The sequence below is a fragment of the Pogoniulus pusillus genome, chromosome 29 (genome assembly GCF_015220805.1).
Source record: "Pogoniulus pusillus isolate bPogPus1 chromosome 29, bPogPus1.pri, whole genome shotgun sequence".
Lineage (NCBI taxonomy): Eukaryota > Metazoa > Chordata > Aves > Piciformes > Lybiidae > Pogoniulus > Pogoniulus pusillus.
The window spans coordinates 18,950,029-18,972,835 of record NC_087292.1 but is presented as its reverse complement, the minus strand read 5'-3'; the positions used below and the strand labels follow the sequence as shown (position 1 = coordinate 18,972,835).

Below are 22,807 nucleotides of genomic sequence, written 5' to 3'. Positions count from 1 at the left end.
TGCCTTTGCCAACAGCACACCGCACGCAAGGCACAGCCCACGCTCTGCCACTCCTACACACTCAGTTTATAGGGACAGCTCTCAACTCCAGCTGGGGCTACTCAGCACTTCCTTGATCTACTCTGGAGGGATTTACAGACAGCAGAGGAGACACAGGGGGAGCTGCTGACACCAGAATTAAGGCCCTTCTGCAGGAGCTAGAGGAAAAACACAGCTCTTCTGCCAGATGAGGGCCACAAAGATGAGCAGAGGACTGCAGCACCTCTCCTGGGAAGCAGGACTGAAAGAACTGGGGCTGTGGAGGCTGCAGAAGAGAAGGCAGAGCTTCGAGCTACGCTGCAGTATCTGAAAGGGACCTGCAGCAAAGCTGGAGGACTGTCTAAAAGGGCCTGTGCTGATACTCTGTGCATTTAAAAGGATTGCAGTGAAGCTGCTCCAAGAAAAACTTTAGAGACTGAAGAAATCAAAAACCAAACTGCCACATTCCCTCACACAACTTCCTACATGACCTCAGCAAACCCCTTTCACTTCACATCGCTTCTGACACCCACTCTGGGAGCTGGACACTCCTTCTCTCCCTGAAGCCGGGAGAAAGATCTGGTGAACGTGGCAGCACGTGGCAGAGGGTCAAGACTTAAGCAGACACCTGATTGCTATCACAGCTCAGAAACGACTGAGACACATGCCCTCCTCCCAAACCTAGCAGTTAGGAAGTGCTACAGCTGCACCAGATCACACTGGGATCTGCTTCTTGCACAGGATGCAGCAGATTCTGGTCCATAGCTCAGAGAGGATTGCTTAGCTACTGCTGTTTATAAACACGAACCAAAAACAACCACAACAACAAAGGCTCAGAGCTGGAAACAGTTCTCAGCAGTGCAGCAAAATCCCTTTCTTTTATTCCATAGAGAGGTGCTGCAGTGACCTCAGGGGTTTTTAAGGCAAAAGCTGCTTGCTGGAATCACAGAATCAGTCAGGGTCAGAAGGGACCACAAGGACCTCGTTCCAGAGACACTTCACACTAGCCCGAGCCAAAACTAGAACGGTAGGAAAAAAGGCAAATCACAAAACACAGGACTGCCTTAACTGTCCTACATTGTAACTAGCAGCACCAAGTCCCAATCAATTCAGAGCCTTGGCACTGTTTCTCCTTGAAGATTTTAACCCTGGACACAAAGGAGTCCTGCTCTCAGCCATGGGATTACAATAAAAGTGACTCAAATGACTCAAAAGGGTAACACAAATGCCTTTTCCTGACCAATCTCTCTACATGGTCCTATGATGCTCCACTAACTCCCTCCTTCAGAGTGGCTAACAGTCTCCAACAGACACTGCACCAGCAGCTACCTTGAAGATCTGTAACCAGCTGAGGGAAGGGCTGTAAAACAAATTCACCTCCTTCAGAAAGCTTCTCATCAGTTACACAGAGCAGTCAGAGCCTGCTTCCATTCACATCTTTCTTTATCAGGTTCCACTGTGGAGTCAGAACACTTAAAGTTCACTTAGTCACAGGTTAAGTCGACTCTGCTGTTGGGATCCAACCCCATGCTGCTGGCTGAAGCAAAGTATTCCAGGGCTTGAAGTTGAGACTGCAACACGAGAGACCTCCTGTGCCAAGTGCTGCTTTGGGTTTCTGGGGTTGGGGTCAGGAGGGGATGGGTGGCAGGTGGCTGACTCCTGCTTTCTGCAAACAGAAACAGGCTAAGGTAATTGTGCACTGCAGGATCTCATTTTGTATTTACCTCTTGATCTCAACCCAGAGGGTTTTTCCTTGGCTGTGTTACTTTTGCCTCACTTCTGTGTTGGAGGGAAACAGGAGGCTAACCCATTACAGCACTGTAAGTTGTTCAGGCACTGGGAAAACAATTCAACAGGCCCCTGCGTTCCAGGAGGTTTATCAAGTAGCCTGCCAACATTTTCAGGTGCTAAAGAACTAATGAACATTCCATTTAGGAAACAGCTCCCTCAGCTCATAGCAAGCAAACATTCCCCACTGTCACTAATCCTAGGAGCTGATAAAAGACTTCATTGAATGGTTTAGGTTGGAAGGGACCTCAAGGATCATCCAGTCCCAACCCTCTGCTCTAGGCAGGGATACCTCCCACTGCAACAGGCTGCTCAGGGCCTCATCCAACCTCAATTCATATTCATTTACACCAAAGCTGAGAAAATAGAAAGGTCTGGGGCAGTTGTTTGGCTTTGGCATCAAACCAATGCACAACAGGTAGAATGGGACTTCTTGGGGAAACTAAACTGTCTTTAGCTATGAGGCTGAGAAAGACTTTTCCTATCTCTTCAGCCTTCATTTCACCTGACTCTGTGTTCAGCTGGGCTGTGTTAGGAGCAGTTCACCACATGCAGCAAGGCCAAGGGGCACTACCTTGATCTCGCTGGCAATGACCAATTCAAAACTCTCCAAACAGGGTCACAGAGTTGTTACCTGCAAAGCTCTTTCAGTCGCACTTGCTCTTGGTTTATCTGTTAAAGACAACCAAGAGAACATCCATGGGTTGGGGTTTTCCCCCCCCATCAATTTCTGAGGGGCCTGGAGTTACAGGCAAGCCCAAACCACCCTAACGCAAACCAAAAGGTCCTCTCTCGTGATGACAATGACCAACAAATGACTGCCTTCAATAAATAAGCGACTTGGGAAATTCCAGAGAGTACTTTTGCTAAACAAGTTAGTCTCTTTTCTTTTCCATCAGGTCTTTCTGTTGAAGCTCAGCACCTGAAAGCTCTGTACCTCTTCCCTGCCCTCCTGCCGCTGCCCTCCACCTTTCCCCGGGCAGCCCCTGCCGTCCTGCCCCCACTCTCTGCCTTCCCCCAGGCAGTCTCTGCTGCTTTCCTCCTCCTCCTCCTCTCCACTCTACGTTACCAGCTTCTGCTCCATTACCAGTTCCATTACCAGCTGCTGCTGCTGGTCCGTTACCAGCTCCAGTTAGTGCTCCTGCTCCATCTTTGCCTCCATCGCAGAACCCAGAGCAAAACCTTCGAGGATCCAACCTCCTAGAGAAACCTCAGCCTCAGTAGCAACACAGACTTAGCACCCGTGAGCTAAGGTGGATGTTGCAGTGGGTCAGTAGCCCAGCCCTAAGGTGGCCCTAGCTAGCCAGGGGGCCAGCCAGGCCCCCCGGCCTTTGAAACCCTCCACCACGCACCCGGTGCTCACCCGTGCGCACTCACCTGGGATGCCAGGCGGAGGATCCCTTGGCCCGCAATGGGCCCAGCTTGGGGCTGGGCTCCTCCTGCTCTGCTTATAAAGGGCACTGAGCAGGGAGGGCAAAGTGGCCACAGCTGGGGTGGGAGGAGACTTCAATTGACCTCCCCTTTTTAAGCTGCCCCAGGAGAGGCAGAAGCCTTTGGCTGATCCCCTTTGCGGGGGTAGGTTGGCTGTGTCCTTTGTGGGGTGGTGTTTTGGCTGTGTCCTTTGTGGGGTGCTTTTGCTTTTCTCTAAGCCACTCCTCCCCTTTGCTCTGCTTGGGATTTCTGTTCCTCCTTGGTATGCTGTGCTTAAAACTGTGCTTGAAGTTGTGCTGTTTCCTTCATGAGATAGGTTTGCTTTTGTGCTTCCTGCCTTGCTCCTCTCTTGTTTTCACCTGTTGGGGGCCAGACTCTCCCTTCCTCTTGTTGCAGCCTGGCAGCAAGAGTCAGAGTCCCTACAGCATCTCGTTGCCTCCTTTGCCCTTTGCTTGCTGCGACAGCACAGCTCTGGCCTCTGGTGTGGCTCTCGTTATGGGGGGGGGGGGGGGAGAGAAGAGAGGAGGTGGGGAGGGAGAGAAAAATGGGGGGGGGTGAGGAGAAGAGGGGTGGGAAAAGAGAGGAGGTGGGGGGGTGAGGAGAAGAGGGGTGGGAAAAGAGAGGAGGTGGGGGGGTGAAGAGGGGAGGGGTGGGAAAAGAGAGGAGGTGGGGGGGTGAAGAGGGGAGGGGTGGGAAAAGAGAGGAGGTGGGGGGGTGAAGAGGGGAGGGGTGGGAAAAGAGAGGAGGTGGGGGGGTGAAGAGGGGAGGGGTGGGAAAAGAGAGGAGGTGGGGGGGTGAAGAGAGGAGGTGGAGGGGGGGAAGAAAGGACTGGGGGAGGGGCAAGAGCGGGGGGAGGGGGAAACGGTGGGGGGGCAAGAGAGGAGGGGGCTGGAAAGAAGAGAGAGACGCCTGGGGATGTTTAGTCTGGGGAAGAGAAGGGATCTCCTTAACGTCTATACATTGCCGAGGGGCAGGGGTCAGCACCAAGGTGCCAGCTGCTGCTTGGTGGTGCTCAGCACTAGGACAAGTAACAACAGACAGAAGCTGCTCCGCCTCACCAGGAGCAGAGATTTCTGGGCTGGGAGGCTGACAGAGGACTGGGACAGACTGAAACCAAAACATTGCTCAGAACACAAAAGAACCTCTGAAGCGATGGCAAAAAGCTCAAGGAAAAGAGGTTGGATTTTCATGATTCTGTCCCTTAAAATATGTCAGACTAACAGCAGAGTGAAAAATGTGACATTCCTGCAGGTGGAACAGTTAGAACTGTGGCAGACATGATTGGCTGTTTTAATCCAGAAGTTCATTTGGTTTAAGCCTAGTTCTAAATAGTGACAATAGATACACTAGGCACAGCATAGCAACAAGCTTACATCAAAGCATTTCCAAAGCCTCTGCAACTAAGTCCTTCTTGACTGACAAGAGCATCACCTCACTGAATAAGCAATGAACTCTACCATTACAGCAGCCTTGGCCTCATAGATGACTCTCTTGCTTCGTTGCAGAAGTCCATCACCAGCCTGTGCCTGCAATGTCAAATGGAACCATGTCAAAACTGCTGACACTTTGCAGTTATGATCCCAACAGTTCATTCCTCAGACCTCCCAACCCTTAAGTCCCTTAAGAAGGCAGTGAAAAGCAATTGCTCTTGCATTTCATGCTGCCCAGACGCTCCCAGCTCCTCCAGTAAGGCTAAGCATTCCAACAGGCTCATGCCAAACTCTCCCACAGTTGTTTGAGACCATCACAGCAAACTAACAGCAAGTTGCTGCTCTGCTCTCAGACCACAGAGGCTGCCTAGGGAGTCGCCGTCCCTGCAGCTGCTCAAGAAAAGCCTGGATGAGGCACTTAGTGCCATGGCCTAGCTGACTGGAGAGGGCTGGGGCTAGGTTGGGCTGGATGAGCCTGGAGGTCTCTTCCAACCTGGCTGATTCCATGATTCTAAGTGTACAAATACCCCAGCTGTGTGCTTTGAACCTTGTCAATAAGCTTTCTGCAGAGACTGAATGATAAGAAACAGGTTGGTTGTAGTTATTAACAACCTTTGCCTGGATACCAACATTAATATTGGTTCTTAATTGTGCATCACTCATAACGCAGCCATTCCATGGCTCTTGGAGTTCCCACAGTGAGAACAGCAAAGGATGGCACACCCCAAGCACTCCTCACCACGTATTCACTGCCAGCACCCAGCACGGGAAGACAGCCAGGACAGGAAGATAAATCACACGGCGTAACAATCGGAGCCACCGCAGCTAAGGGGGGAAAAACCAAACACCAACCAATATATCTCAAGCCACAACAAAGACTTACTTCAGCAGCACCATCCAAGATATCCTCCATGAACTTAACCATGTCCTCTGTCTTCTCCAGGTGTCTGTCTGGCAGCAAACACTGCTGGTTGGAGGCATTCAAGGCGACGGTAGTACGGATGGTCAGCTCGCTGGCAATGGAAAGCAGATGGGTTACAGGTTTGAAGAGCCACAGTGTAAAACACTGCAAAGCAAAGAATTCCTACAGCATGTCAGAGGGCGCTCAGTGAGCTTCTCCCTGTGTGTGCTCCCTTAAAGGCAAGAGGGGAAGGGGGAAGAGAATGGTACAAAAAAGCTTCTCAGCAGTACTTTGTCCCCTCACATCCGTGCAGGCAACGCGATGGAAGCTTACTGCATTTCACACCCCCACAGGTAGCTCATGACTTCCCCAGCAGCAAGAGATCACAGACAGGAACCTTGCACATGAAACGTACTACTAAGGTAACACAGGAAGTCTTTCAGCATGCAAAGGCAAAAGCACAACCCAAAACATTCCACATGGCCACAGTCCAGCTGAAGAACGAAAAACTGCTGGAACCAGTTCAGAGCAGGACCACGAGGATGAGCCAAGGGCTGGAGCACTTCTAAGAGGATAGGCTGAGGGAGCTGGGGCTGCTCAGCCTGAAGGGGACAAGACTCCAGGGAGACTTTAAAGCTACCTCCCAGTACCTGAAGGGAACCTGCAGCAGGAAGGCTGCAGAGGGACTTTTTCCATAAGGGTGTCTAAAGACAGGGCAAGGGGAATGGTTTGAAGCTGAGGGAGAGCAGGGCTGCTCAGAGTGGATCTGAGGAAGAAGTTCTTCAGCATGAGAGTACTTTGGCTTGCAGAGACAGAAACACTGTAATGCCTGTTCATGAATTTACAGCCAAGGTCACAAGCGTGCTTCTGTCAGCAATTACTGCTTCTATGCCCACCAATCACACAGTAGTGTGTCCTTTGTGAACAAACAGCATCTGAGGCCAGCTGCACCAAGTATTCAGCGACAAAACAAAGCAAATCAACAAAACAAATCTCCTACTTACCCAGCCAAAAAAGCAAACACTTCTCTGCCAGAGAAACAGGCAGAAACATCTCAGCAGACAGACAGAAGAGCTTGCACAGGAGAAGCAGGTGAAGAAGGTCTCCTTTTTGGCACCTATAAAGCACCAGATCAATCACATCACTTTAACTTCAAATGAGAGACAGCTGCTTTTAGATTCACTGCACTCAGGTGTTCATCTAGAGACAGCCCACAGAAATCCAGAACTTGTGCTCCCTGAGTCCCCGTGAAGCTCCTAGAATCTTCCAGAGCACAAGCACAGGATGTTGTGCATGCTTTGATCACCCAGAGAAAACTTACAGAGCTGACATCTTCAACTCTGGTTTTTCCCTTCCTTCACTCCAAAGGCCAGAGAAGAAGTAGTCAACTGCAAATGCCAAGCAACTTCACTCCCGAATGATGCATTTGAAGACAATGACCATTAAGGGCAAATGTCAAGCATCTTGTTAACCTACTCCCATGTGCCTTGTCTGTACTGAGTGCAGCCAGCATCCTTCATGCACTTCATGCTGCTTCTCTGAGGGAGCTCAGTTGTATGCCTCTCTTAAAGAAAGCATCAAGAATGAAATGGGACTCTCCTGAAATCAGAAGCACAGGCAATGCATAACCATTCTTTACAGCCCCAGTTACAAACTGGGCAGGCTGCAGAGGTGCGCCCAGGCCAACCTCATGGCATTCATCAAGGCCAAGTGCAAGGTCCTGCACCTGGGTGGGCACAATCCCAAGCACAACTCCAGGCTGGATGGGGAACGGCTGAGAGCAGCCCTGAGGAACAGGCCCTGGGGGTCTGGGCTGATGCAAAGCTCAAGAGGAGCCTGCAGTGTGAGTGCAGCCCAGACAGCAACCCTGTGCTGGGCTCCAGCAAGAGCAGTGTGGGCAGCAGGGCAAGGGAGGGGATTCTGCCTCTTGCCTCTGCTCTCCTCACACCCCATCTGCAGTCCTGGGGGCAGTTCTGGAGCCCCCAGCACAAGAAGGACATGGAAGTGTTGGAGCCAGTGCAGAGGAGGCCACCAAGATGCTGAGAGGGCTGCAGCAGCTCTGCTCTGAGCACAGAGTCTGATCAGTGAGCTCACTGCTGGCTGCAGCTACCTGGAGGGAGGCAAAGTCCTACAGCTGTGCTGCTCAGGGACATGCTTTAGGGGTGACCTGGCAGTGCTGCCTTAAGGGCTGCCCTGGATGATTTGGAAGCTCTTCTCCAACAGCAACCACTCCATGCTTCTACTCCTCAGAACCGGTGCACCTGACTGCCAGAAGGAGCACAAACTCCACACAAAGCCTTACCTGACCCAGCCTCTTTGGCCACCTGCGTCTCGTGGGGGATGTTCCTCAGCATCTGCTCCTCCCGCATGAGCTGGTGCTGGGCTGAACCCTCCTGCTGCCTGGGGAACGGCCATGCTGCTCCTGCTGCTCCTTCAGCTCATGCCGTGCTTGCTGGAGAGAGCTGCAGAACCCAACGGCAGCACAGATTGACACGGAGGGGCTCTGGCAGCAGCAGCTTGAGTGCAGGCAAATCCATCCCTGCAGCTGAGCACAGTCATTGCTTTGGCCCGGAGCCGCTCGCAGTGGCGCCTGGAGGACCTCGGAGGCCTAGAGCGGCTTTGACCAGCGAGAGGAGCGGCCCAGAGCGTCGCCTGCCAGCCGGAAGTGACGACACGGAGGCAAGATGGCGGCGCGGAGCGAGCTGCTGCGGCTGTACCCAGCCCCGGGGGGGTCTTAGGCGGAGTTGGGGGGTCCCGGGAGGGGTCCGAGAGGGCTCGGGGGGGGCGGGGGAAGGGGCTGGGGGGTTTTGGAGAGTCCCAGAGGGGCTTCGGGGGGGCCCCAGGGGGGTTTGAGGAGTCCCGGGGGGGGGATGAGGTGGCTGGGGGGGGGCGAGCAGTGGGGGGAGGGTGTGGGGATGAGTCAGTGGTTGCCAGGGGCGCTTGGGGGGGTCCGAAGTGGCTGAAGGGGGTAGGGGGAGGGTCTGGGGGTGTTGTAGGCGGCCCCGGGGTTGGGGGGGTTTGGGGGCGCCTTGGGAAGGGTCCGAGGTGGCTGGGGGGAGGGGGCAGTGGAGCAGAGGGAGGGTCTGGGGGTGTCATGGGGGTCCCCGGGTGAGGTTTTGACGGGGGTCAGAGGTGGCTGGGGGGGGGAGGGGAAGGGTCTGTGGGTGCCGTAGAGAGTCCCAGGGGTGCCTGGGGGGGACTGGGAGCAGTGGGAGGGGACTGGGGAGACGCTGGGAGGGGACTGGGGAGACGCTGGGGGGTGCTGGGGTCCCTCCCCCGAGGCTCCTTGACCTGCCCTGCCAGGGAGGTGCTGCTGCCGCTGCCTGCTGGCCTGGCACAGGTGGCACTGAGGGCGCTGGGCCCAGGCCTGCAGCCCCAGCCCGGCCCGGGGGGAGGCCTCAGCAGCGCCCCCAGGCCAGGCTGCAGTGCTGCGGGGACAAGCTGAGGGCCTGAGTGGGCACTGGGGGGCGCTGGGCGGGGACGGGGAGGGGCTGGGGGATTAGTGGGGGCATACAAGGAGGTGAGTGGGGGTCTCTGGGAGGCCAGTGGGCGGGTCTGCGGGTCCCTGGGAGGGTCTGGGGGTCCCCGAGAGGTCATCAGAGGTCCCTGGGAGGTTACTGGAGGTCCCTGGGAGGGTCTGGGGGTCCCTGAGCCCTCCCCCTGCAGGCTCTGGGTCTCCCGGGGGGCTGGAGGCCTGCGGGGGGAGGTCTCCTCCTTCCTGGAGCTGCTGGGGCTGTGCTGGAGACCATCGAGCACTTCGGAGGGGCAGGGGCAGGCCCCGCCCACGCCAGAGGATGCACCAATCAGCTGCTGACCCTCCCCGTCCTAACCAGTCCCCCCCCCAATAAAGCACCAAACTCTGCCAGGTGGACCCTGCCTTCATTTATGCAAATGAGGGGGCGGGGCACAGGGGTGACCATGCCCACAGCCCCCACAGGATCCACCAATCAGCTGCTGACCCTCCCGGTAACCCCTCCCCAACCCCCAACCCATCTCCAAGGTACTCAAAGGCAGAGCCTGATATTGAAATGTATGCAAATGAGGGAGGCAGAACAAGCGGCAAACCACGCCCATCACAATCCACCAATCAGCAGCCACCTCCTGAACTCCTCCTCCAAAGGAAGCTCCAAATCTGTCACCATATAATTAGTTACTGTGGGGCGGGGGCGGGGCTATGGAAAGGGGTGTGGCTATGCAAATAAACAGGCAGTAACCAGAGCCAGGCAAGAAAGGCCAGGGAGGGGGCGTGGCTCCGCAGCCCGGGGGGCGTGGCTCCGCCAGCCCACTCCTCCCGCAGCAGCAGACCCCTGCAGAGCCCTGCAGTGCCCTAGAGACATCTCCAGACTCCTACAGACAACTTCAGACCTTTCCAAGGGCTCTGCAGACCCTTACAGACCCCTGCAAACTCTTCACACCCCTAAGACCTCTACACACAGCCACAGCCTCCTCTGCAGAGCCCTGCAGCCCCCTCCACACCTTCAATGGATTCCTGCAGACACTTAACAGATGCCTGACAGAGCTCCACAGACCCCTGCAGACCTTTACAAGATGCCTGCAGACACCTGCGGGCCCAGAACAGAAACCTCCACACACCTGCTGAATGCTACAGACACTTGCACACCCCTCCAGCCTCCTAGAGACCTCTAGGGACCCCTCCCGACCTTTCCATAGAGCCCTGCAGACCCCTGCATGTCTTTAAGAGGCCCCTAGAGACCCCCACAGACCTCTACAGACTGCCAGAGAACCCTGCAGACCCCTACAGACACCTCGAGACCTTTGCAAGGCACCTCAAGACCTTCACAGCCTTTTGAGACACCTACAGCACCACAGACACCTCTACAGACCCCTAACCACCTCCACAGACACCCAGAGAGCTCCACAGACACCCAGAGAGCCCTCCAGGCCCCTAAGGGTACCTACAGATGCCTCCAGACCCCCGCACACCTCTGCACACTCAGAAAAGCCTCCAGGCCTTTTAGAAGACCCCTGCAGACACCAACAGACCTGGGCAGACTCCTACAGCTGCTTGCACACCCCTGCAGACACCGACAGGCTCCTCCTGGCCTGCAAGCTCACACCATGTGCTCGCACTCAGCTTCTCCCCAGCACCCCCAGGGCTGCTCTTTATCGCCTCCGCCCCCAGCCCGCAGGCACAGGCAGGCTTCCTCCCGCCCACACGCAGCACCCTGCCCTTGCTCTCCTGGAACCTCACAAGCTTCGCCTGGGCCCAGCTCCCCTGCCTGCCCAGGTGTTTCCTGGATGCCATCCTGCCCCTCTGCTTGCTCTCCAGCACCACTCAGCTTGGGGCCATCTGCAAACACGCTGCCAGTGCACCTCTATCTCATTTGGGACAGTCACACTTTAGAGACACTGGACTAAAGTGTCCTGGAGCCAAAGAACTCCTTCACTGAATGCAGACACCTACAGACCCCTCCACACCTTTAACAGACCACTGCAGAGCCCTCCAGACCTCCACAGACCCATTAAAAGGCACCTCCAGACCCAGGCAGACCTCTACAGAGAACTAACAGAGTCCTGCAAATCCCTACAGGCATCTACGGACCCCTGCAGCTGCCTGCAAACACATACAGACCCCTACAGAGCTCCCCACACCCATCCAGACCCCTCCAGATATTTAACAGACCCCTGCACACATCTACAGACCTCTCCAGAGCCTTCAATGATGCCTGCAGGCACCTACAGACCCACACAGAAATCTCCAAACACCTACTCAACTCTACAGACCTCTGCAGACTCTCTCAGACCCTGACAAATAGCTACAGACCCCTTCACACCTCTGCAGACACCCACACTCACCTACACACCACCACACACATGGACAAAGCTCAACAGGCACCTGCAGACCCCTCCACACCTTTAAAAGTTGCCCAGAGACTCCTACAGAACCCTGCCAAAATCTACAGACCCTGCCAGAGCTCTGCAGACCCCTCCAGACATTTGAAAGGTGCCTGCAGACCTCCACACACCCCTAGAGACAGCTGCAGGCACCCACATTCCTCTACAAAGCTCTAGAGACCTCTAGAGACCTCTACAGACAGCTACAGACCCCTCCAGACATTTAAGAGGTGCCTGCAGGCCCCTGCAGCACCCTAGAGACATCTACAGACAACTTCAGACCTTTCAAAGGGGTCTGCAGACCCTTAGAGATCCCTGCAAATTCTTCACACCCCTCCACTAACCCTTGTTGCAGAATGGCTAAAGGAAAATGGACATGACTTAGAAGTGGGCAAGCAGGATGAGTATATGGAACTAAATTAAGGCTGTGCTAGGCCACACAGAAACAAAGACATATTGAATAAACAAAGGCAGCATTTAATATAACTAGCCAGGGAGGCACTGTCCTTGATGAGTCAGCAGACAACTCAAGCAGAGCAAATGGGGTATTTAGGGATTCAGCCATTTAGCTTCTTACATGTATGCATAAATTATCTGTAACACATATAAGCGTGTGGCTACTAAATAAAGTTGTCACTCGCTTTTGATCCACACTGGATTGTGCAGTGTCCTTGCACAGTGAGTTCAGCCCTTCTCCACGAGATCTGCCTCCCTGCAAACCCTAACCTGTCAGCACCTCCCAGCAGCAGGGAACAGAGAGAAGCACTCCACAGCCGTTTGCACGAGAGGCTTTCTGCTCATCCAGCTGCTCTGTTAGCATCTGCATGGGACAGAATCTTCAGCTACTAGGTCAGAGCTCTGACTGAGCAATCTCCTTTTCAACCCTTCCCTCCTGGCAGACACAGACAAACCCTACCTGGAGCCCACAGGAGCCGAGCCAAAGGAGATCACCCTGCCAGGCTGCAGGGCCAGGCTGCAGCGGCACCAGCGTCCGTGCTGACGGATTCACCGCAGCAGCTGGGGCCCTCGTGCCCATCCTGCTGCTGCTGCACATCTGGCTGGCTTGGCCAGTGGAGTGGAAAGCAAAGTGCAAACCTGCCAAGAGTGAAACAACCAAGGACAAAGCTCAGTTACTCACACTGTGAAGGTGAGGGCACGCTCCTATGCCCCCAGTAAAAACACTGCCAAAGCATTTCATTTTCCACTGCCATGCACTGACCTTGCAGAGCTCTGAGCTGATCCCACTCCAACACTCCACCTCCAGTGCACACAGTCAGCTCTGACTGCAGGGTGCTGCCATGTGGGCCATGCACACACAGGAGGGACGCCTGGCCCCCAGCACTGCCCAGCAGACATGCTCCTGAGCTGCCAGGGACACGTACCAGTGACAGCCAGACAGAAATAAAGCACGTCAGAGCACCCCACCAGAAGATGGGAAAGACAACCCCTGACACTTGGTTGCCTTTTTCACACACACAACAAACGAGCTGCTCCGAGAGCCCTGACAAAGGCTTTGCTCTTTGGCAGTGGCTGCTCAAGCCATGCAGATCAGGCTGGAAGTGACACGACTGTAACTTTTTTGGTAAAGCTTCATTTATGACAGAAAAGGGATCAGTGAGATCAGAGACGGCCCAGATGCTTTGGCACCTGGGAAAAAAACAACCAAACCCAAACCAACCAACCCAACACAAACCCACCCTCAAATTAGTCCCCAGTGCTGCAGTCCCCAGAGGAGCGGTGGATCTGAAACGTTTGGCCCCACTGGAGCACGGAGAGGAGCAGGTGCTGGTGACAGCTGCACTCTCACAGCCATGCCCTCACCTCTGAGCCGAGGCTGTGCTTAGCTCCGATGGGCAGCTGCTGAAATGCAGGCACTGCTGCGGGGCCTGTGCCTCTCCGTGGCAGGGTTTCAGACCTGCTCAGGCCTGTGGGAAGAGTGAGATTTGTCTCAGGGCCACTGCTTTGCATTTCCTCCCCTCTCTCGGCATGGCTCAGTTACTTCACTGGCATGACAAGTGCCAGGACAGCTGCCACATGGACGAAGCAGACAGGAGGAGGCTCCACGCTGCTCTCCCTGTGTCTGGGAGGCAGACACCATTTGATCCTCCTGCAGCAGCTCCAGCACGCTGCGGAGCTCTGAAAGCTGCTCTCTAGCACTGTGACGAGCAGAGACAGCTGAGCTCTCCCTGTGCAGGCAGACAGACCCCCAGCTCCCTTCACACCTCCCACAGATGCGCTCTACCAACCAACACCTTCCCAGGGGCTGCAGAACGCAGCTGGATGGAAGATGCAGCACAAACCTTCCAGAGCTGCTTTCTCTACTTTAACTGCACCAACGCTGCAGGAAGACTCCAGATACTCACAGCAGCTGCTCTGAAAGGTGTCTCAGATCCATCTCACCTGCTCAGCTCACCTCCCGAATCCTTGCAGGCACCCAGGGCTGCTCCCAACCCTTCCACACGCTGAGTCTTGGGCTCCCCGGGCCGCGGCTGCCTGCAGCCACCACAGGCCATTGGAGCAGCACTGCAATCCAGGGACCTGTCCTCTGAGCGTGTGCTGCAAGGAGAAGCAGCAGCTCTGCAGTGCTTCGGCTGGACAGCAGCACACACTGACTGCACCCCAGAGCAAACCACACCTAAAGCACACACACACAAGCAGCCTTGCACAGCAAGCACAGCCTCCACCTTTGCATCTCGCCAGACCCACTCTAGGTGCCCACGGACCCCTTTACGAGGGTCCCTGACCCCTCTACATGGCCACAGGCCTCCTTTAGATACCCGCAGACCCCCTCCAGCTCACCCCTGACGCCTTTAGATGCCCCCAAAGGCCCTTTCGATACCCCCAGACCCCTGGAGCCGTGGCTGGGGGGGCCGAGCCAAAGGGGACACCGAAACCCAGAGTGAGACCCCCCAGAGCCTGCCAGAGCGCAGAGGCTGAGCGCTTCCCGCCCAAACGCCGCTGGCCAATCAGAGCACGGCCTGGCTTTCCCGCTCTTTCCCCTCACGGCGCCGGGAGGGAGGGGGGAGGGAGACAAAACGGCCGCAGGGGGCTCCGTGGCGGCTCCCAGCGCTCCCAGCTCAGCTCCCAGCGCCTCCAGGTATGGATCCCAGTACCTCCCAGTGCTCCAGGACAACGCACAGTGCTCACAGGATGGCTCCCATGCTCTCCTCTGCTCCCAGGCCCACACAGATACCGCCCGGACCGGCCCAGTCCCTCCCAAACCCCTCCCAGTCGATCCCAGCCCCGTCCCTATCCCTCCCAGTCCCGCCCAGATCCCCGCCCCGTCCCTTTCGTTCCTCCCCATCCCTTCCAGTCCCTCCCAGTCGCTCCCAGATCCAATCCCAGTCCCTTCCGTTCCTCCCCATCCCTTCCAGTCCCTCCCAGTCGCTCCCAGATCCAATCCCAGTCCCTTCCGTTCCTCCCCGTCCCTTCCAGCCCCTCACAGTCGCTCCCAGACCCGATCCCAGACCCCTCCGTTCCTCCCCGTCCCTTCCAGCCCCTCACAGTCGCTCCCAGACCCGATCCCAGACCCCTCCATTCCTCCCCATCCCTTTCATCCCCTCACAGTCGCTCCCAGACCCGATCCCAGACCCCTCCATTCCTCCCCGTCCCTTCCAGCCCCTCACAGTCGCTCCCAGACCCGATCCCAGACCCCTCCATTCCTCCCCGTCCCTTCCAGCCCCTCACAGTCGCTCCCAGACCCGATCCCAGACCCCTCCATTCCTCCACCGTCCCTTCCAGTCTCTCTCAGTCTCTCCCAGATCCGATCCCAGTACCTCCCAGATCCACTCACAGTCAACTCCAGTCTCTTGCAGATCCTCTCCCAGTCCCCGACACTTCCATCCCTGGAAGGACTGGGAACGACTGGGAGGTGACTGGGAGGTAGTGGGATGGAAATGGGAGGGGACTGGTAGAGACTGGGAGGCAGTGGGATGGAAATGGGAGGGGACTGGTAGAGACTGGGAGGCAGTGGGATGGAAATGGGAGGGGACTGGTAGAGACTGGGAGGCAGTGGGATGGAAATGGGAGGGGACTGGGAGGGCTTGGGATGGAAGTGGTCCCATACTGGGACAAACTGGGCCCAAACTGGTAGGAACTGGGCCCAAAGTGCACACCAAGTGGGGGAATTGGGCCCAGCGCAGCCAATGGGAGCGCTTCCCGCCTAAGCCCCGCTGGCCAATCAGAGCGCAGCCTGGCTTTCCCGCTCTTTCCCCTCACAGCGCCAGGGAGGGAGGGAGGGAGACAAAATGGTGGCAGGGGACACAATGGCGGCTCCCAGTTCAGCTCCCAGTGCTTCCCAGTGCCTCCAGGATGGCTCCCCGTCCTCCCAGGATGGCTCACAGTGCTTCCCAGATGGCTCCCAGTGCCTCCAGGATGGCTCCCCGTCCTCCCAGGATGGCTCCCAGTGCTTCCCAGATGGCTCCCAGTGCCTCCAGGTACGGGTCCCGGTCTCAACAAGTCCCCTCCCAGGCCCGTTCCAGACCTCTCCGAATCCCTCCAGTCCCTCCCAATTCCCTTGCAGTCCCTACCACTTCCCTCCCTCTGCATCCCAATTCCCTCCACTAACTCCCAAGCCCCTATCCCTCTCTCCCAGGCCCTCCACATCCCCTCCCAGACCATCCCAGTCCCTCCCAAATCCCTCCACTCCATCCCTAATCCTCTCCCATTTCCCTCCCAATCCTCTCCCAGTCCCAATCCAGTCCTTTCCAGCTCCATCCCAGTCTCTCCCATTCCCTAGTGCCATTCCAGTCCTCTCCCAGTCACTCACAATCCATTCCAGATCCCTCTCCATTCCCTCCCAATCCACTCCCACTCCGTTCCACTATCTCCCAGTATATCCCAGTCCCTTCCACTAACTCCCATGCCCCTCTCCCTCTCTCCCAGGCCCTCCACATCCCCTCCCAGGCCATCCCAGTCCCTCACAATCCCTCCACTCCATCCCTCATCCTTTCCCACTTCCCTCTCAGTCTCCTCCCACTCCTCCCCAGTCCCTCCCAATCCCATCCCACTTCCCAGCTCTCCCTCCCATTCCCCTCCCTGCCTCTCTCACTCACTCACAATCACCCTAGTCTGGAAGGGGACTGGGGCATACTGGGAGACACTGGGATGGACAGGGAAGGACTGGATTGGGACTGGGACGGTCTGGGAGAGGACTGGGAAGGAATGGGACAGGACTGGCAGGGACTGAGGACTGGGATGAGTCCTTTCCCAGTCCAACTCCAGTCCCTCACAGTCCTCTCCCATTTCCTCCCAGTCCTCTATCAGTCCCACCCAGCCCCCTCCCAATCCTTCCCAGACCATCCCACTGGCTCCCAGTATATCCCAGTCCCCTCCCACGCCACTCCAACCACCTTTCACACCCTCCCACCACCTGCCCACTCCCCTCCCAGTCACTCACAATCCTTTCCAAATCTCCTCCCTGTCCCATCCCAGCACCTTCCAGTCCAATTTCCCTCCCTTGACACCTCTCAGGCCCCTTCCCAGTCCTCTCCCAGTTCAGCTCAGTCCTTCCCAGATCCCTTCCCAGCCCATCCTACTCCCTCCCACTTCCTCCCCGTTCCTCTGAATCCCACCCACTCACTCCCAATCCCTTCCCCGTCCCTCACTATCCCATTACACTCCTTTCCCACTACATCCCACTGCCCTCCCAGTCCTTTTCAGTCCTTTCCAGTCCTCTCCCAGTCCCAATCCAGTCCTTTCCAGCTCCATCCCAGTCCCCTCCCACTCTGTCAGTCCCTCCTCGTCCCTTTCCATTGCCATTCCACTCACTCACAATCCATTCCAGATCCATTCCCAATCTCTCCCACTCCATCCCACTATCTCCCAGTATATCCCAGTCCCCTCCACTAACTCCCGAGCCCCTATCCCTCTCTCCCAGGCCCTCCACATCCCCTCCCAGGCCATCCCAGTCCCTCCCAATCCCTCCACTCCATCCCTCATCTTTTCCCACTTCCCTCCCACTACCTCTCAGTCCCTCCAAGTCTCCTCCCATGCCTCACCAGTCCTCCCAATCCCATCCCACTTCCATCACTCCCTCCCATTCCCCTCCCTGTCCCATCCCAAGACCTCTCAGGCCCCTTCCCAGTCTCAACCAATCCCTCCCAGTCCCACTCACTCCTTCCCAGATCCCTTCCCAGTCCATCCCACTCCCTCCCAATCCCTCGCAATCCCATTCCAGTCCTACCCAATCCCTCCTGGTCTCCTTCCAGTCCTCCTCAGTCCATTCCAGGCCTCTCCCAATCCAAATCCAGTCCTTACCAGCCCCTTCCCACTCCCCTTCCCATCCCTTTCCCTTCCCTCCCAATCCCCTCCCAGTCTCACCCAGCCCCCTTCCAATCCTTCCCAGTCCATCCCACTAGCTCCCAGTACATCCCAGTCCCCTCCCAGTCCCTCACAATGCCTTCCAGGCCACCCCAAATACCTTTCACACCCTCCCACTCTGGCCCAGTCCCCTCCCAGTCACTCACAATCCATTCCAGATCCCTTCCCATTCCCTCCCAATGCCCTCCCAAGCCACTCTCCTCCCTGACACCTCTCAGGCCCCTTCCCACTCCGTCCCACTCCATCCCAATGCCCTCCCAGTCTCCTCCAAGGCCTTCCCAGGTCCTCTCAATCCCTCCCACTCCCCCTCCCAGTCCCTTCCTGGCCTCTCCCAGTTCCCTCACAGTCCACTCCCAGTCCCAGTCCAGTCCTTACCAGGTCCATCTCAGTCCCCTCCCAGTCTCTCTCAGTCCCGTCCAGTCCCTTCCCAGTCCCATCCCAGTCCCCTCCCAGTCCTCTATCACTCCCACCCTGCCCCATCCCAATCCTTCCCAGTCCATCCCACTGGCTCCCAGAATATCCCAGTCCCCTTCCAGTCACCTCCCACTCCCTCCTAATCCCCTCCCTGTCCCCAGTCCCCTCCCAGTCACTCACAATTCATTCCAGATCCCTTTCCCTTCCCTCCCAATCCCCTTCCACTCCCTCCCATTCCATCTCATTCCTCTCCCACTTCCCAGCAGTCCCTCCCAGTCCCCTCCCTGTCCCCTCCCTGTCCCATCCCAGCACCTCCCAGGCCCATTCCCCTCCCTGACACCTCTCAGGCTCCTTCCCAGTCCTCTCCCAGTTTAGCTCAGTCCTTCCCAGATCCCTTCCCAGTCCATCTCACTCCCACTCCTTCCCCGTGTCTCTGAATCCCACCCACTCCCTCCCAAACCCCTCCCAGTCCCATCCCACTCTCTCACAATCCCATTCCACTCCTTTCCCAGTACATACCACTCCGCACCCAGTTCGTTTCAGTCCCATCCAATCCTCTCCCAGTCCCAATCCAGTCCTTTCCAGACCCATCCCAGTCACCTCCCAGTCCCTAGTGCCATTCCAGTCCTCTCCCAGTCACAATCCATTCCAGATCCCTCTCCATTCCCTCCCAATCCACTCCCACTCCATTCCACTATCTCCCAGTATATCCCAGTCCCCTCCACTAACTCCCATGCCCCTATCCCTCTCTGCCAGGCCCTCCACATCCCCTCCCAGGCCATCCCAGTCCCTCCCAATCCCTCCACTCCATCCCTCATCCTTTCCCACTTCCCTCTCAGTCTCCTCCCACTCCTCCCCAGTCCCTCCCAATCCCATCCCACTTCCCAGCTCTCCCTCCCATTCCCCTCCCTGCCTCTCTCACTCACTCACAATCACCCTAGTCTGGAAGGGGACTGGGGCATACTGGGAGACACTGGGATGGACAGGGAAGGACTGGATTGGGACTGGGACGGTCTGGGAGAGGACTGGGAAGGAATGGGACAGGACTGGCAGGGACTGAGGACTGGGAGAGGACTGGGATGAGTCCTTTCCCAGTCCAACTCCAGTCCCTCACAGTCCTCTCCCATTTCCTCCCAGTCCTCTATCAGTCCCACCCAGCCCCCTCCCAATCCTTCCCAGACCATCCCACTGGCTCCCAGTATATCCCAGTCCCCTCCCACGCCACTCCAACCACCTTTCACACCCTCCCACCACCTGCCCACTCCCCTCCCAGTCACTCACAATCTTTCCAAATCTCCTCCCTGTCCCATCCCAGCACCTCCCAGTCCAATTTCCCTCCCTTGACACCTCTCAGGCCCCTTCCCAGTCCTCTCCCAGTTCAGCTCAATCCTTCCCAGCCCATCCTACTCCCTCCCACTCCCTCCCCGTTCCTCTAAATCCCACCCACTCACTCCCAATCCCTTCCCAGTCTCTCACAATCCCATTCCAGTCATACCCAATCCCTCCTGATCTCCTTCCTGTCCTCCTCAGTCCATTCCAGGCCTCTCCCAAACCAAATCCAGTCCTTACCAACCCCTTCCCACTCCCCTTCCCATCCCTTCCCCTTCCCTCCCAATCCCCTCCCAGTCTCTCTCTGTCCCTCCCAGTCTGCTCCCATTTCCTCCCAATCCCCTCCCAGTCTCACCCAGCCCCCTTCCAATCCTTCCCAGTCCATCCCACTAGCTCCCAGTACATCCCAGTCCCCTCCCAGTCCCTCACAATGCCTTCCAGGCCACCTCAAATACCTTTCACACCCTCCCACTCTGGCCCAGTCCCCTCCCACTTCCCAGTAGTCCCTCCCATTCTCCTCCATGTCCCATCCCAGCACCTCCCAGGCCCATTCCCCTCCCTGACACCTCTCAGGCTCCTTCCCAGTCCTCTCCCAGTTCAGCTCACTCCTTCCCAGATCCCTTCCCAGTACATCTCACTCCCTCCCACTCATCCCACTCCTTCCCCGTGTCTCTGAATCCCACCCATTCCCTCCCAGTCCCATCCCACTCTCTCACAATCCCATTCCACTCCTTTCCCAGTACATCCCACTCCGCACCCAGTCCTTTTCAGTCCCTTCCAATCCTCTCCCATTTCCCTCCCAGTCCCAATCCAGTCCTTTCCAGGTCCATCCAAGTCCTCTCTCAGTCTCTCCCAGTCCCTAGTGCCATTCCAGTCCTCTCCCAGTCACTCACAATCCATTCCAGATCCCTCTCCATTCCCTCCCAATCCACTCCCACTCCATTCCACTATCTCCCAGTATATCCCAGTCCCCTCCACTAACTCCCATGCCCCTATCACTCTCTCCCTCCACGTCTCCTCCCAGGCCATCCCAGTCCCTCCACTCCATCCCTGATCCCTTCCCACTCCATCCCATTCCCTCCCAGTCCGTCCCAATGCCCTCCCAGTCTCTCCCTATCCCCACACAGTCACAACCAGTTCCCTCCCAGTGCCTACCAATTACCTCCCAGTCCCTGACAATCCCTCACAGACTGCACCCTGTGCCCCATCCCTGCCCGTCACACCCAGTTCCATCCCAGTCCCTCCCAGTCAGGCTCCCTGGGAGGGGCTGGGAGGGAAATGAGAAGGATTGGGATAGAATTTGGAGGGCCTGGGAAGTTGTGGGATGGAAATGGGAGGGGACTGGGCGGGGGACTGGGAAGGAAGTGGGAGGCATTGGGAGGGAGTAGGAGAGAACTGTTAGGGACTGGGAGCGAGTTGGGAGGGAACTGGGAGGTACTGGAAAGGGATTTGGAGGGACTGGGAGGGGAGGGCTGGGGACTGGAACAGAAGTGGTAGGGACTGGGACAGACTGGGAGGGGACATGAAGGTGTGTTGGGGGTACTGGATGGAATTGGGAAGCACTGGGATGGGACTGGGCAGGAACTGCGAGGAAACTGGGAGGGTGTGGGAGGGAACCGGCAAAGACTGGGAGGGACTGGAGGGGACTGGGAAGAACTGGATGGGGAGTGGGAGGGACTGGAACAGAAGTGGGAGGGGAATGGAAGGGACTGGGAGGGAACTGGACCCCAACTGGGGCAAACTGGGCCCAAACTGGGACACACTCAACCCAAACTGCAGGGGAGTGGTCGCAGACTGGGGGGGTCTGGTCCCAAACTGGGGCACACTGGAACAAAACTGGGGGGGACTGGTCCCGAACTGGGACGCACTGTTCCCAAACTGGGGGGGCTGGTCCCAAACTGGGACACACTGTTCCCAAACTGGGAGGGGCTGGTCCCAAACTGGGACACACTGTTCCCAAACTGGGAGGGGCTGGTCCCGAACTGGGACGCACTGTTCCCAAACTGGGGGTGACTGGTCCCGAACTGGGATGCACTGTTCCCAAACTGGGGGGGCTGGTCCCGAACTGGGACGCACTGCTCCCAAACTGGGCGGGCTGGTCCCGAACTGGGACACACTGTTCCCAAACTGGGGGGACTGGTCCCGAACTGGGGCACACTGTTCCCAAACTGGGGGTGACTGGTCCCGAACTGGGACGCACTGTTCCCAAACTGGGGGGCTGGTCCCGAACTGGGACGCACTGTTCCCAAACTGGGGGGCTGGTCCCGAACTGGGACACACTGTTCCCAAACTGGGAGGGGCTGGTCCCGAACTGGGATGCACTGTTCCCAAACTGGGGGGGACTGGTCCCGAACTGGGACGCACTGTTCCCAAACTGGGGGGCTGGTCCCGAACTGGGACACACTGTTCCCAAACTGGGAGGGGCTGGTCCCGAACTGGGATGCACTGTTCCCAAACTGGGGGGCTGGTCCCGAACTGGGACACACTGTTCCCAAACTGGGGGGCTGGTCCCGAACTGGGACACACTGTTCCCAAACTGGGAGGGGCTGGTCCCGAACTGGGATGCACTGTTCCCAAACTGGGGGGGACTGGTCCCGAACTGGGACGCACTGTTCCCAAACTGGGGGGGCTGGTCCCGAACTGGGACGCACTGTTCCCAAACTGGGGGGACTGGTCCCGAACTGGGATGCACTGTTCCCAAACTGGGGGGGCTGGTCCCGAACTGGGACGCACTGTTCCCAAACTGGGGGGACTGGTCCCGAACTGGGATGCACTGTTCCCAAACTGGGGGGCTGGTCCCGAACTGGGACGCACTGTTCCCAAACTGGGGGGGACTGGTCCCAAACTGGGACGCAGTGTTCCCAAACTGGGGGGGCTGGTCCCGAACTGGGATGCACTGTTCCCAAACTGGGGGGGCTGGTCCCGAACTGGGATGCACTGTTCCCAAACTGGGGGGCTGGCCCAGCGCAGCCAATGGGAGCGCTGCTGCCCGAGCCCCGCTGGCCAATCAGAGCATGGCTCTGGCCCTCCTGCTCTGTCAGCGCCGGGAGGGAGGGAGGGAGGGAGGGAGGGGGGAGGGAGACCAAACGGCGGCAGGGGCACAGAGGAGGCTCCCAGTGCCCCCAGAGCTGCTCCCAGCGCCTCCAGGTAAGATTCCCAGTCCCATCAAGCCCCCTCCCAGTCCCTCCCAGTTCCCTTCCAGACCTCTCCGAATCCTTTCCAGTCCCTCCCAATTCCTCTGCAGTGCCTTCCAGTTCCCTCCCAGACCTCTCCCAGCCCCTCTCTAATCCCATCCCAGTCCCTGCCCAATCCTGCTCCA

The 22,807-nt window shown here is 57.3% G+C and overlaps 1 protein-coding gene and 1 long non-coding RNA gene across 12 annotated transcripts in view; both read right to left on the bottom strand.

The window, feature by feature from the left end:
- The window catches only part of LOC135188468 (protein disulfide-isomerase TMX3-like), a 77,002-nt gene that overhangs the window by 43,129 nt on the left and 11,066 nt on the right, over window positions 1-22,807 (bottom strand). Inside the window, exons 2-11 of one of the 11 annotated variants that reach the window (XR_010307710.1) lie at window positions 13,838-13,980; window positions 13,246-13,349; window positions 12,644-12,789; window positions 12,341-12,519; window positions 7,871-12,244; window positions 6,573-6,685; window positions 5,551-5,680; window positions 4,695-4,763; window positions 2,381-2,478; window positions 1,444-1,684 (exon numbers count right to left, since the gene is read on the bottom strand). Coding sequence is in view for 4 of the 11 variants with exons in the window: in XM_064167909.1 (XP_064023979.1) it covers window positions 1,507-1,684; window positions 2,441-2,478; window positions 4,695-4,763; window positions 5,407-5,492; window positions 5,590-5,680; window positions 6,573-6,685; window positions 7,871-7,937 (642 nt within the window). In the remaining 7 variants the exon portion in view is untranslated. Of the gene's footprint in view, window positions 1-1,443; window positions 1,685-2,380; window positions 2,479-4,694; window positions 4,764-5,406; window positions 5,493-5,550; window positions 5,681-5,901; window positions 5,994-6,572; window positions 6,686-7,870; window positions 12,245-12,340; window positions 12,520-12,643; window positions 12,790-13,245; window positions 13,350-13,837; window positions 13,981-22,807 lie in introns of those variants that run through there. The other 10 variants (XR_010307709.1, XR_010307711.1, XR_010307708.1 and 7 more) reach the window with 10 other exon arrangements.
- LOC135188472 (uncharacterized) lies at window positions 2,690-3,730 on the bottom strand. Its single transcript, XR_010307715.1, has 2 exons — window positions 3,184-3,730; window positions 2,690-3,006 (listed from the first exon to the last, which is right to left on the bottom strand). It is a non-coding gene; the product is annotated as an uncharacterized LOC135188472 (long non-coding RNA).